Below are 14,909 nucleotides of genomic sequence, written 5' to 3'. Positions count from 1 at the left end.
AAGACTTTCCTTATCCTCTACATGGCAAGAAGAATTTTACCCTCATTTAACTGCATATATCAATCATAATCTACTCCTAATAAGAGAAGACAAGAAGGCTTGAAAAATTCACATCCCCAAGCACTGAGTTAAGCTAACCTAACCCCCTACGTAAGGACATCTAGGTTGACTGAAAAATTCCTCTGTGGACCTAGCTGATCAGGGAGGTGGATTACCTACATTGATGGAAAAACTCCTTCCATCGATGTAGGAAGCATCCACACATGCCATTAGTACTCTGCATTAGATTGGAAGAATTTGCTCTTCCATGACCTCTTCTGGTGGGGTTAATATGCAGCAATGGCTGACTCTGGAGGAAGCATGGTTTTGTCCTCCCACCATCTATGAGTGGCAGGCCGTAGAAAAAAAAAGAAAACTAGAGATGTTCCTTGGAGAGTTACCCAGAGAATTTTTTAAAAAATGAAACCAGACAAAGAAAAGAAAGCTGGAGACAACAATATATTTAAAAAAAAAAATCACACCATTTATGCTGTTGCACAGCGTAAGAGTTATCTGACCTTCACATCCAACCCAAAATTCTGATGATACAACTTAGAAGGGTGTTTTTGAAACATGCTGAGACAGAGTCTAAGTTACTCAATCACACAGAACTGAAGGTTAATTTGCAAAAAGAGGACATGGTTACACTGCTGCCCTGCTTCCACCCTACCTCCCACCCCTCACCCCCCACCCCCAAAAAAGTATATGGTCAATGGGTGTCATAGTTTAAATAAAATAAGTCCCAACAAAGATAAATCTATAAAGGAAGGATCTGCACTATCAAAAAAACAAGAGAAATGTAGAGCAGGGAGGAATACTCAGTATATTCCTATAGGGGAGGATACTGCTCACCTACAAAAAGGCTATTTAGCTGCAATTGCAGTTCTCTGACAGTACAAACTGTACAAGAGTCATATTCTCAGGTCAACACTTCCAGTGTAAAGGCAATTGGTAAATCCTATAGATTTAGAGGTTAGAGGAAAGCTATATCCCTCCTAAAGTTTCTTTTGCTTCACATGCTAGTTTGCTGAATGACATTTCCTGGGGAAACCATATCTGGCTGAACACTTTCATTTTATATCTTGGCCAATCCATCTCCGATGTTATAAGACAGTATGGCTAAATTCTTGGACAGTTTGCTTGCAAGGTATTAATCTTACCCTTGCTGCATAAGTCTAATTTAACTGTCTTAGAGTTATAAGAACATAGTCTGAGTTGAATATGCCCAATCCCTCCTCTATGTACCACAAGTGTGATAGACTCTCTCTTTAATTAGCCATCCTTCGGATGTGATACTTTTACATTGAAACTGGAGCACCAGTGCTTGCTCGACACTGCCATTTAAAACCTGTACTTTGCCATGTCCCCTTGCAAAAACCTCTGACTAATGCTCCCTACTCCAGAGACATCCCTAGAGCTATTTAGTTTGGAGTTTCCACTATGGGAGTTTCCACCTGCTACACACTGGGAATATGAACCAAGAGTGGTTTTATTAAAACTGGGTTCTTTAGCCTAGAGGACATTTAACAAGCAGTTCCCTGCACTTCCATACTCTGATGTTTTAAGTTTGTATAAGAAATCTACAAGTAAGACATACAAGAGAAAGGAGACCAGACATCCCTTCCTGGCTCACATGAACATTTGACAATAAGCAACCAGTATAAATTATTGGATTATATCAAAGTGAAACATAAACATAAACCAGTCCTGATATATAATTTCATTCCTTCTATCAGAGATCACAGCCTACCTGTAATAAGTTAACCAATCTCATAATGTTATTTTAAAAGTTCATGAAACTACCAAAGTGGTTTGATAAGGGGAACTGTTTCTAAATCAGCCCTACATGGAATTGCATGTTTTGGTCCAAGCACGCTTCCACTGGCTAAAATGGAAGCAGGATCACATTTTGCAGTTTCCAAATGGAAAACATAGGAATCCTCTGAAGTTTGCCCCTTCAGTCAGCAACTAGTTTTTCCTTGTTCTCAAAAAGCTTATATACTTGAGTCAGACGGTATTAAGAAACTCATTTCTCCTGTTTATTATAAAATTAATTATGGGATGAAAAGGCTTCACTGAAAAGCAAGGAATCCAAGTGCCAGTGCCAGCTGCAATGTTTATGATCCAACATTTCATTCTCATCAGTTTACTCCTCTTCCACACAGAACTTAATAAAAACACCACTAACTACCAGCAAAACCAGCTAATACCAATTTTTAATTTTACATGAAAAACAGAACCAGTCAGCTAAAGGTTAGGACTGAAATTCTTTAGTAAATTCAAGCATCCCATCTCAGGCTAGGCACCCAAAGGGGCCTGATTTCAGAAAGTGTTGGACTCTTTAAGGTGTCTCAACATGGACAACCACAAAGTCACTGTTCACTTTCTGAACATCTTGGCCTATGCGTCGGCAGAGATCAGATTCTCAGGAAAGCTAAGGGAGTGGGGGTGGTGCATGGGGCAGAAGAGTAAGGTGTTTAAGGTTTGTGCATTTCTATATTATATATATACACACACACACACACGTACATATGCACATATATACTTTACACAAAAAACTATGTTAAAACAACTTTAAAGTTGCAAAGTCAAGCACTCAGAAGTTGAGATAATGCCAGAATTGTGCATTATTTCAGCCCCCTTGTTTGTATGCATTATGATATAGTTTACATTTACAATTACATCATCAAATACCATTCTACATCCCTCTTCTCCCTCCCCCCGCCCCCGCCCCCCGGACCCATTTCACGGGATGGATGGTCCTCACTTAACAAGCAGGTATTAAATATTTTGTTTTCTCCTCATTGATCAGTGTGTGCCTCCTGTCTTATTCACTGCGAACTATTCAAACCCTGCTCTGAAGACATAATTATTAAATTTTGTCAGAGGCTTTCCTATGGGGTTCATTACTATAGCATCAGAGTGTAGAACATATTTATTTTTACAAGACCCCTGTGCAATGAGGAGGTATTACCTCCATTTTCTACAGTGGCGGCTGGGACAGAGAGACATTAAGGTCAAAAGTATCCACTAATTTTGGGTACCCAATTTCAGACAACTAGGACCTGATTTTTCAGAGTACATAGCATTATATAGTAGTTTGTATAACCAAAGCACAGCTCCCATTGACTTCTGCAAATCAAACCCCAGAAAATGAGGTATGTACAGTTAACTATCTGTGAAAAGCTTGGTTTAAGTGACTTCCTCAACCATGAGTCCCTCCTCTTTGTTCCTGCAATCCCCTGCCTCATTCACTACTCATCTTCCAACTACTGCAACAAATGAGTTCTACAGACAAGTCTCCTTCACTACACAGCCCTGATTCATACCCACAGCAGATCCATCCTGAATGAGGTGAGGGTTCTGTGGGAAAAACTAGTATGCAATCATGTAATTAAAGACTATCATATGGCATATGTGCAAAGGAGCTGAATTTGTCACCCTCTATTCAGACTAGCACTAGAAACGTTGCTAGTGGGTTTCACAAATATTTGCTGACAGCAGAGGAAAAGCAAGTCTCAGGAATCTTGGATACTATTCCAGGCTCTGGAGGGAAGTGTGTTCTAATGGGCAGAGACTCTTCTGCCCACTCCACCCACCCCAGCTTGATCCCCCCCCTTCCACCTAGTCCTACCTCCTTCTGCCCCTGACTCATCATCCCAATCCCATTCTCTTCCACTACCCAGTGCCATTTTCCACTCCTAGCCCTCGTCCCCTTGGCCAGCCAGACCTACCCTCCTCCAGACTCCCCTTCTCACTTTCACCACACACTCAATCGCAGTCTCTTTGCCCAGCCATAACCAGTTCCCTACTCCCCCAAGTCCATCATATCAGCCTGTCTCCTCCCTTTGGCCTCCAGTCACCCTCATACTCCTTTTCTCCTCCACCCCAGCCTCCTTCCCTAGGCTCCTCAGCCAATCTCAGTGTCCCATCCCCTTCAAAGACTCATTGGCCCAGTCTCTTTGGTCCAGGCTTCTCCTCTCCTCCTCACCCCCCATCCAAGTCTCCAAAAGCACATTCCTGACATGAAGGCCACACACTACCAAACTGAGTCCTGGCTGGAAAGCAAGGAGAAGCTGGAGCTTCTCAAAGAAAAGGTTGCCAAACATTTAACATTGGCAAAATATATTTTTCCCTAGCCTCGGTCTCAAACGCAGCTGAACAGTTTTGGCTGAAATTGTCCAAAAAAATTCAGTGTGAGGCAGACACACACTAATCATTTGGGTTGAAGTTTTCTGTGCAATTTGGCAAAGGTTATAAGCAACTGAAAACAGGTTATAATGGGAAATGATAGCCAAGCATAATTTTAGGTGGTGCTATCAGCCCAACCAAAAATATACACACTAACCTATGTTCCTACGTGCATGTATTTGAAGGTACATACACTATTGAGATAACCCTCCCAGGCTGCCCTACAGGCTTCAGAGATGTGTGCTCTGGTCCTGCTTGCAAAATCATTGCCAGTCCTTAGCCACACAGCCCATCACCAGCATGTGTGTGCAGGTCCTTAGAAGACAACCTAATGACTGTCTTCTGCAACCCTGCACTAGGAGAAACCCTCCACTGGCCACAACCAGGGCGTCTGGGAGCCTTCTATACCACTCCAGCCCTTTCATGTGGCATAAAGATGCCACAACAAGAGTGAAGATCTCACTCTTAGAGACAAAATAAATTAAATCCAGAAGATGGGCAGAAAATACTCCACAATTTCCACAACTTGCCATTTTTCAAATATTTTCAATTTCAGGCCAATTTTAATTTTTTTTTTAACAAAGCTCTAACTCCCTAAGAAATAGGCTCTACAGTAGAAATAGTAAATAACTATAACTATCAATGCTAGAGTTAGGATCTATCATACCTAAAGTAAGTTGACTGGAAACAAGATTCTAAAGTACATTTTAAGTTAAATAAAAAGAAACTTTTCCATTAATGGCTGACAACGACTTAGAGTGACTACAGACCTCTAATTAAACTAGAATATTTCTGTAATGCCGAACCCGTTAGACATGACTTCCTATATTCCTTAATATAACATCCTTAATATAACAGAAACATTTCCAGAATGGCCTCCAGAGGCAAAGTGTCCTGCTTCATATTTGCCTCAGGGAATTCCACTAAGTTACAGTGTTATGGAAAAGTGCAATTTGTTTTATCTGGGCCACTCTATAATTCAACTGAATTCTTGGGTTAATGCCTGGATTTTCTTTTCACAAACCTACTAAATCCCTCGGTATTTAGAAACATGACCTTTGCAACCAATGGAAATCCTTAAACTGAAAACAAAAATAAAACTTCTTGAACGCAGCTATTACATATCCAACCTGTGCCAGATCAACATGGTAGCAGGCCAAATTATTATGCTTGGGGTGGACAGTATGGAAAATTTTATGAACTCAAGATTCACATCTACACATGTTGCAATTGCCTTGGGAAAACTATGTAAAATATACTTGAAAAAGCTTTTTATCCAAGTCTGGAATTCAAAATCTAAAATATTTGCATTTACCATATGGCTATTAAAATAATTTTTGCATTTGCTGAACACACAAAATGTAATTTTAAAAAACAGCAACCTATTAAGCATACATGTGTCAGTAATTAAGCAAAAGGAATTCATACACTATATCTTATGTGTAACTGTATTTCTTATCTGCAATTCTCTCAGCACAGTCACAGCCACTGTACGAGTCACAAGCCTCCAAATTGCTTTTCAGAACAGCAAAGAGGAAAAAAAAGCCTGATAAGAGGATGTTGGAATGGGAGGAACTCCTTTGTGAAAGGCTTTAAAATGTGTAGCATAAACATTGCACCACAACTGAAAATCTTTATAGCCCTGGCGACAAACGTTGTGGGTGCAGAGCATTCTAACATTCCATTGATTTCAATAGAACATCCATGGAACTTTGGCACAATTACACTGTTCATTGAGCAGCCAAAGAAAAGGAGTCAGATCAGCAGACGATCTCCCCAACAACACACAAATTATTTTTTTTCAGAAACTAATCCCCTTGGTTCGCTTTCCACTTGCTCACCTTCATGGCGATACGGTTCTAAAATATTTGCTAGAGCAAGGGTGGGCAAACTATGGCCCGCAGGCCGGATCCGGCCCACCAGCCATTTTAAGCCAGCCCTCGAGCTCCCGCTGGGGTGCGAGGTCTGGGGCTTGCCCGGCTCTGGCGCTCCAGCACGGTCAGGGGCCACTCCATGAGGCTCCCAGAAGCTGCGGCATGGCCCCCCTCTATCTCCTACATGCTCCAATGGCCCCCTCTGACTGTGGACGGGGCAGCGCGCAGAAACGCCTAGTCGTGCCTCCGCATAGGAGCTAGAGAAGGGACATGCCGCTGCTTCCGGGAGCTGCTTGAGGTAAGCACCGCCCAAAGCCTGCACCCCTGAGCCTGTGCTAGACTATAGAAGTACTGATGAAAGAAACCACATTTCAGGAAAAAAGTATTCAGTCTCCATTTGAAATATTAGCTCCATGAGGAACTTTGTCATCAGATCTTTCATTGTCTGAACACATGCATTACATGATCTTTTCCATTTCATTTCGTGTTTTCCATAAGGCAACCAGCATACAGTACACGTATGGTTCATATAACTTCCTTACCTGCAAACGAAAAGAGAAAGTAACACAATGGCCATAGCACAATTGCAGTGTCCCGAGATTATACAGCCAAGAGTGCATTCTATGGATCCAGCGCTGCATTTGGCTACATGTTATCACTGTTGCTGAGGAAGTCAGTTAAATGCGCCACAAAATTCTCCTCTTTTCAGTGTTGAAGTTGATATTGGAATATCCCAAGATATGGCTTGAATAATTATAAAAATTGTAATTCCTGAAGTATCCCAAAGACTTTTACTAGCTCTACACATACAACTCCACTAACACAGTCACATCAGAGGTGGAAGAAAACAGCAAGATGGATGCTATTCTTTACAACTGTGGCGAGAGAAGACATTTTGACAACAGCAAAACACCCACTCTTACAGCATAGCATTTTGGGATATCTAATATCCACATAAGACCATTGCTTTGAACGTTCTAGAATGCTCCACATGGTATTCAACATGCAACAGAGAAAGGGTTGAGTGGCACGTGATGAATCATGAATCGCAGCGATGATAAATCAAACTCCAGCACAACAGCAGGACGAACCACCAGCTGCATCAAACGTGCAAGAAAAACGTATGTGCACTGAGTTCCCAATGCCCCAGCAGACTTCACGACTTTACATAAGCAAAATGCCTCCATTCACACCGTTCAGGTGCAGCGGGTATTTCTCCCTGCTCCTACCTCCAACACTCCTCAACAGCTCCAAATTTGTCTGTTAATTCTAACTGAAGTATGTCTGACTGCTGATGTTGGCAAATAAGGGCCTGAAACACAGAATTTCTACACAGATAACCTCTAGAAACTAATACCATACTGGAGACTAAGAACAATGCTGCCCCAAAGATAAGAAATCCATGTATTAGATTCCACATATGTGATCAGAGCTAAGTGAATCAATGCAAATCTCTCACATAAATCCTATCTAATCCCTGCAGGTACTTTTGTAATCACATATGTGAATTTAGGTGGAAAGTAAATTAAATCTATTGGAAAGAAGCTAGACTAGACTACAGACTACCTAGAATTAAATTAATCTTTTAAAAACACCACATTCCTTGCATTAAAACAAGTAACAGTGAAATCTTATCAGTTACCATTAATTATCATAATTTACTTAACTGGGGCAATTACTAACACGTACTGGACCTTAAAAACAAAATCTATGAGCAGGGAAGCCAGGCATTTAAAGTGGAATCTATAGATCTTACATTTTTCTAGAGCCTCTTTTACTGTAGCATTTAAGCACTGTTAAAAAATAGTGAGCATAAAATCTCAAAGTAAGTCCTGTGAGCCAAAATTAGCATTAATTCCACTATGGTGGAGTCCCGTGTTCTTACCAGATTCATATGCTGTTCATCTCTTGCCTTGGCATGCCATACTCCCATGTATACAGGTAGCTGACAGGTCATCCTAGATCTCTCAATCATCCTACCACATACACGAGATGGGAAAAAATGTTGCAGTACAAAGCCTCCATTTTAATCCTTCATCTATTGTATTAAACGGAGGAGATGCAAGTCGACAACCTGCATAGTCAAAAATCATGCCAATAAGCTTACTGGTAAGAAAGGTGGCTACCTAAACAGTTAATTTTCCTTAAAGATGTACTGAAAGCCAACTGCAACATCTTGCTGTACAGCACAACTATAACGGAACAATTTCATTAACTGAAGGCAAAGACCAAGCTATGCCCCTCATTTCTACCCACCAAAAGTTCTGCCTCCGATCATGGAACAGATTTAGTTATAAAACTCCCCTTCTTCTGTTTTTTTTCTGTTGTTTTTAATGTATCCTTTTCTTTAGGCAGTACCATGCCTTCTTCCTCTTTTGTTCTCATCCTCACAAGGAACAGCAGAGTCTAGAGGCATTTTTTTTTTAATCATGAGCCCTCCAACTTAGCATCTCCGTGCCAGGCAATCTCTCTGCCATAACACATGTTCAATACATAATGCAGCATCCCTGAGCAATTCAGAAGAAGAACTGCCTGCTCACTGCCCATTGACCCTAACTCTGCCAGAAGATGTGGCTCCAAGCCAGGACAGCATGGCAGAGCCTCACATTTTTCCACCCTGAGAAACCATGACTGCCCCTAGGCTTGCTACTGCCAGAAATAGGGACATTAAAATTGGAGACACAGGGAGAAGAGAACTGAACTGCTGAACTTGTTTCAGCGCTGAATGTAGAGCACTTGGCATGCAGGAGCAAGTAGAATGGCTTAGCCTCAGAGCTTCCTGTCGATGCTGAGCCATATTTGACTTCCACAGAGATCAAGACACAGCTATCAGTCACAGACTTGGGGAGATGTTATGATCCAGAACAGGGGTCAGCAACGTTTCAGAAGTGGTGTGCCAAATCTTCATTTATTCACTCTAATTTAAGGTTTCGCATGCCGGTAATACATTTTAATGTTTTTAGAAGGTCTCTCTGTGTAAGTCCATAAACAATTGTTGTATGTAAAGTAAACAAGTTTTTTAAAATGTGTAAGAAGCTTCATTTAAAATTAAATTAAAATGCAGATCTTATCAGTTTAGTGCAGTGGTTCTTAACCTGGGGTGCATGCCAGCCATACCCAGGGGCTGCTCCCCAGACCAGGTTCCCCCCTCCCTGCCCCCTGAACTCCCCTGGAGGGTGCACAGCCCCCTCACGAGCCCACTCCACCCCACCCAGATGGCCCCCGCCCCAAGTCCACTCACTGGCTTTGCCAGGCTTGGGCCACTGCAGCAGCTCGGCAGGGAGGAGCCACCTTCCGGAGGCACCGGAGGGCCAGAGCGTCCCGCTTGCGGTAGTGGCGAGCCCCAGCCATGGAGGATCCAGCGTGGTGCAGCTCTGCAAAGGCGGCGGTGCCGCTAGTGAGGAGCAGCCATGACCCCCCCCCCCCCGCCCCTCCTGCCCAGGCTGCAGCCCGGTGCCCCCAAGGGGGCTCCTGCAGGCTGCAGTGGATGTATGTGGGCGCCAGCCCCCATGAACCCCCCAGCTCCCCCCTCGCCTAGGGTTACCATATTTCAACAATCAAAAAGAGGAAACAGCCCTGCCCTAGCTCCACCCCCATCTACTCCCTCCAACTTCCCACCCCGACTGCCCCTGTCAGAACCTCCAAGCCCCCCTGCTCCTTGTCCCCTCACTGTCCCCTCATGGGACCCCTGCCCCTAACTGCCCCCCAGAAGCCCACCCCCACCTAAGCCTCCCTGCTCCTTGTTCCCTGACTGCCCCCTCCTGAGACCCCCCATCCTAACTGCCCCCCTAGGATCCTACCCCCTACCTGTCCCAACCCTTATCCACACCCCTGCACCCAGACTCCCGGGACTCCCACGCCCCATCCAACCACTCTCCGCCCCCTGACAGGACCCCCAGAACTCCTGACCCATCCAATCCTCCCCCTGCTCCCTGACTGCCCCCTGGGACTCCCCTAACCATGCCCATGCCGGTCAGATGCTGGCTCCACGGAGGCAAAACATGCTGCCGGGCTGCTGCGCGCACAGCCCCTCCCCCGCAGAGTGCTGAGGCAGCGGGAGGAGCAGCGGTGACAGCTCACACTTCCGGGAGCCGCAGAAACCGAGTACGGTGAGGGGGGAGCCGGGGGGCACGCCTGCCGGGTGCGGGGCTCCTGCAGCGGATGCATGCAGGTGGCGGTCCCCGTGTGCCCTCCGGTTCCCCCCTCACCGCACTCGGGCTCTGCAGCTCCCAGGACTCTGAGCCACCGCCGCTGCCCCTCCCGCAGCAGGCTCAGGGCCCCGTGCCCCGGCGGCTCACACCGGAACCCCAGGCCGGCAGAATGCTGAGCGGGGTCAGCGGCTGGGACCCCAGCCGGCAGCCACGTGCCAGGCAAAATCGGCTCACGTGCCAAAGGTGGCACGCATGCCGTAGGTTGCCAACCCCTGATCCAGAATGTATTAAGTTACACAGAGCAAGAAAGACAGGAGTAGAAAGCACTCCATACATTCAATAGAGCTAATTTAATGTTTCTGTATCTGACCCACATAAGACTGCTACTGCTTCCAGCTAAAAGACTTAAGAGTGTTTTGAGCAAAATGGTTAAGGTTTGTGTTTTGGAGCTATAGTGGTCCTGGATTCAATCCCTGCTGATCACCCAATCATGGGGTTTTTACAGATGGTCTCATAAATTTTGCATCTTTTGGTTTTTTAAGTAAAATATGCAAACTTAATGTTACATCAATGTATGTTTTTTCATGTAATCTGTTACTACTAGTTGGGGCCAGTTCAGTGACACAGCCTTCATTATCAAAGCCTTTTCCTTTAGTGAGAAGAAGCTGCAACCTGTAAATCCAAATTAACAAAAAAGAGAATGCACAATAATAAATCACTGGTGCTAACACTTTGCTGATTAATACAGTGGCAAACAATGCTAATTGGCTCTTATCTTAATCCTTCTTACGATTTGTTTACAGTAAAAGGTTGCAACTCACCAAGATTTCTCTTTGCTCCTCCAGATTTTTTAAGAAATTTGAAAACTCACGCAGGGATGCATCTGTAACATGGAAAAAGAAAAAAAGAAATAATGGAATAGGAATGCATAACAAAACCAGTAATGCACACACATGTGCACACACAGAGCTCTTACATACCTATACATCTTTCATCATCCGTCTCTGCGTCGCCAATGAATTCAAATTTAAAATCCCTCAGAGAGTGGGCAAACTTTCTTTGGGCTGCCGAAAGGTCTGCAAGGCAAACAACAAGGATTTAAAACTATATATGCCTTTAATTCAAACAAAAACCTTTAGCAACTTGAATGTCATGTGAAATTTGATATTCAAGAAATGTGTCATTTTATATCTTTCAATATACTTCAGCAATTTCTTGTCCTATAGTGAAGTGAATAACTTCATTAGAACTATGAAGTTTCACAGCTATGCAATTCTTAAATACCATTTAAAAAGACAAATGCATAGCACTGCAAATATCTTGTACAAAAATAATTCCAACTTTCCTAACCAGTTTCTCACTGCTGCTTTTATTGATAGTATTTGACTACTATTGGCACCAAACTGCTCTTGTTATGGGCGGACTACTTCCTTCCTTCAGGAAGCTACTGCATATATTAACTAGCCAAAATTCTGCTCTCAGTTACAATATCACAATGTTATAAACGATCATTAAGATTTCTAATATTGAAGTTGAGATTAAAATATAACCTTTTCTACTGTAATGTCTGATTATAGTACATGAGAGAGTTTGGAATGTCATCAACCCTAAAAGACAGGTCTTGGTGGAGAGGAGGATGGAAGTCCCCATACGCTCTGAACTTGCAGTAAAGATTCTCCTTACATCTTTATACTCGGCCAATATTAAGAGCAATTTGATATATTTAGTTAACCTTTAATCTTTTAGCTACCTCGTGCAATTCAGAAGGACCAGGAGTGACTATTATAAAACACACTGTATAAACATTTTATTGTCAGGATTAGCAGGAGCTGGAACACAAACTGTTTTTACACCCCTTTAGCATATACTGTTTCCAGTCTGCTGTATGTTTTTCCCAATTTCACGTAGATAAGGACATATCTGACTCCAAATGCTACATTATACTGTGTGGTGCCAACTAATTAAAGGGATACTATCCAATTCCTATGCACCCTAGCAGGACACAGACACAAAAGCCACACATTTGCGGATCCCTTTCCTCTGTCTTACATTCCCTTCCTCTCACATCTCTTGCCTGGTTCCTTTTCTCCCCTACTCCTTACACTCCTCTTCCACATCCCACCCCACCCCTGTTTGTGTGACAGCACCATTCTAGTTGATCCTACAGTGCTGGGTTTTTCTCTCTTGTGAATGGTGCTACAACTATGCAGTATCCCTTCAACATCAAGACTTGGGGGTGGGGGGAGAGAGAGACAGGCTAACATCACGGATACTCCAACAACATGGAAAAGGGGAAGGCATTTTCAAATTAAAATGCAACCTGTTAGCTGTAGGGTGCATGTAATGTAGAAAGCACTGGGTACATAAGTTCAGATGCTTCTTTGTTACAAGCAGCTTGGGACAAAATATGGCATGATTTACAAATTGAGAATAAAGTCCACCTCACTATTTGTCTGATCCAGAAAACTAGAACTGAAAGTAGGAGTCACGATGCTGCACCGAATTCATGGAACAATGGTATAAAAAATAATGTAGTATTGTTGAGCCAAAGGTGATAGGAACCAGCCATGTAGTGATGCCTTCTCTACAGGTCCTTCCCCTTACCCTTTTGCCCAGATGCTGAAGGCTTCAAATACCCAAGACTAGGAAAGAGGATGCATATCACCCCATCACCAATGGAAAGTCCTCAAAGGTTAATGCAACCAAAGGCTACATTAATTTTTTTGCACTGCCCCCTGTGCTCTGTGGAGTCCCTCTAAGAAAGGCTCTAGAGTTGCAGACAGAGTCCCACTGGAACACTCTGCCATGGAGAGGTTGGATTATAGGTTAAGAATGAGTAAGCATCCTGGGATTTGTGCCCATCATCTCTAAAAGGACAGACTGAAGAGATGATAAAATCTCTGTGACAGGGCTGCCTGCCCCTTTAAGGGCCAGGAGGCCTGAGTTAGTCAGCTCCACTTGTGCCATAATTACCTCTCCCAGTCTTAGGAGGCTGGACTAACTTGGGTCAAGTGACAACCCGAAACACCTTGACCTCATAAAAGAGTTGAGAGGAGAAACCAAAGAGAGCAAGCTGGATTCCTGTGGAAGCCCCTGAAGTAGGGTCTGGAGGACTCCTGGAAAGTAGCCTGGGAATTGGTGGACTATCCCAGAGCAGAGAAGATAGAAAGGTAGCCTGAAAGGGACTGAGACTCTGAGGGGACTCTAGGGAAGAAGACTAAGAGTCAGGGCTCTATCCCAGTGCTAGAGAGATTTAAAAGTAATCCAGAAAGGAACAGGAACTAAGCCCAGAGGGTGGGCTGAAGAAGAGCCCAATAGGAGCAGAACCACCTTTATCCCGGATGTCTGTTATCCCGGAAGGGGACTGAACTCAGAGTGACCCAGTCAGAGGTGTGAGACATGTGAATCCCTGAAAAGTAAGAAAACCCAGGTGAGGGGGAAGTCAGGCAAGAAACCCCTGCAGCACCAGGCTCAGCCAGCTGGGGGTGGAAGGGATACAGGACAGGCATGCCCTAAGGTAAAGCTTTATATTAGGAGTGCTAAATCCTTTAAAGACTGACAGAGGGGGAAAGAGCAACATGAACAAAACAATCATAGTACAGATTGGTTATCTGTAGTCCCATGTTGCCGGGCACAGTGATTAATCACCACAAAGTGATCTAAGAATGTGTAAACCTCTGCACAAACCATGGAATAGGGGCTGGGGGGGAGGGGGAGAGAGGGTAACCATTAGAGAGAGAGATTCAAAGGATGTTTGAATTAAATGATTCAACAGGCTGCAGGAGACAAAGCATACAAGCATTGTTGACATAAAGCTTTTAATTCTACTTAGTCAATAGACTGTCACCACAAGATTTACCCCATCTCAGGAAGGTTTGCCTAGAATCCAGCAGTGTCATTTTATTCTGTAAAAGCAGCAAAGAGTCCTGTGACACCTTATAGACTAACAGATGTACTGGAGCATGAGCTTTCGTGGGTGAATACCCACTTCGTCGGATCACCCACGAAAGCTCATGCTCCAGTATGTCTGTTAGTCTATAAGGTGCCACAGGACTCTTTGCTGCTTTTACAGATCCAGACTAACACGGCTACCCCTCTGATACTCATTTTATTCTGTTAACTTATGTTAAAATTCATTTATATTTTTCTTTCCTATGCCAAATAAATCTTTTCCTAACATACTTGGATTTTGTTTCTGTGATAGGAGACAATCACTGGTACACAGTTGTTCCCTGGAAAGAAAATGGAAACTTTTCCCCTCTCACCTCCCAGAGAGGGCTGAGGCTAGGTGACAGGCTTCAGCATTCAGTTACAGACAGGGGTATGACTCAGAGCCATTCCCAAGGCAGTGGACTCAGGACACTGAATGTAGTCAGCTTAGCGTAGGGAAAACCTGAAGACCAGGCTCAGGGACAGCTCAGTGCAGGATTTATTTGAGGCTTGAAGGGGAACAGCTAAAGTAAGATACTTGAGAAGTATGTAGACAAACATTTTAATCCTGTCTGAAAATCATTAGGCAATCAGTGCACCCTTCATCCTTCTAAAATCAGCCTGCTATAGGAAAAACAAAGTTGTTGATGTAATTACCACAAATATTATAGAACTCTATAAAAATACATGGTGACTCCAGAAACAAAATGTGGCAATTCACCCC

General features: G+C 43.6%; 1 protein-coding gene across 1 annotated transcript in view; it reads right to left on the bottom strand.

The window, feature by feature from the left end:
• The window catches only part of ARHGAP10 (Rho GTPase activating protein 10), a 217,819-nt gene that overhangs the window by 133,232 nt on the left and 69,678 nt on the right, over positions 1–14,909 (bottom strand). Inside the window, exons 2-3 of the mRNA XM_039541772.1 lie at positions 11,236–11,331; positions 11,077–11,138 (exon numbers count right to left, since the gene is read on the bottom strand). Of these exons, the coding sequence (XP_039397706.1) occupies positions 11,077–11,138; positions 11,236–11,331 (158 nt within the window). The remainder of the gene's footprint in view (positions 1–11,076; positions 11,139–11,235; positions 11,332–14,909) is intronic.

This window comes from Mauremys reevesii, linkage group 5 (assembly GCF_016161935.1).
Source record: "Mauremys reevesii isolate NIE-2019 linkage group 5, ASM1616193v1, whole genome shotgun sequence".
Taxonomy (NCBI): domain Eukaryota; kingdom Metazoa; phylum Chordata; order Testudines; family Geoemydidae; genus Mauremys; species Mauremys reevesii.
This window is presented reverse-complemented; position numbering and strand designations above follow the sequence as displayed.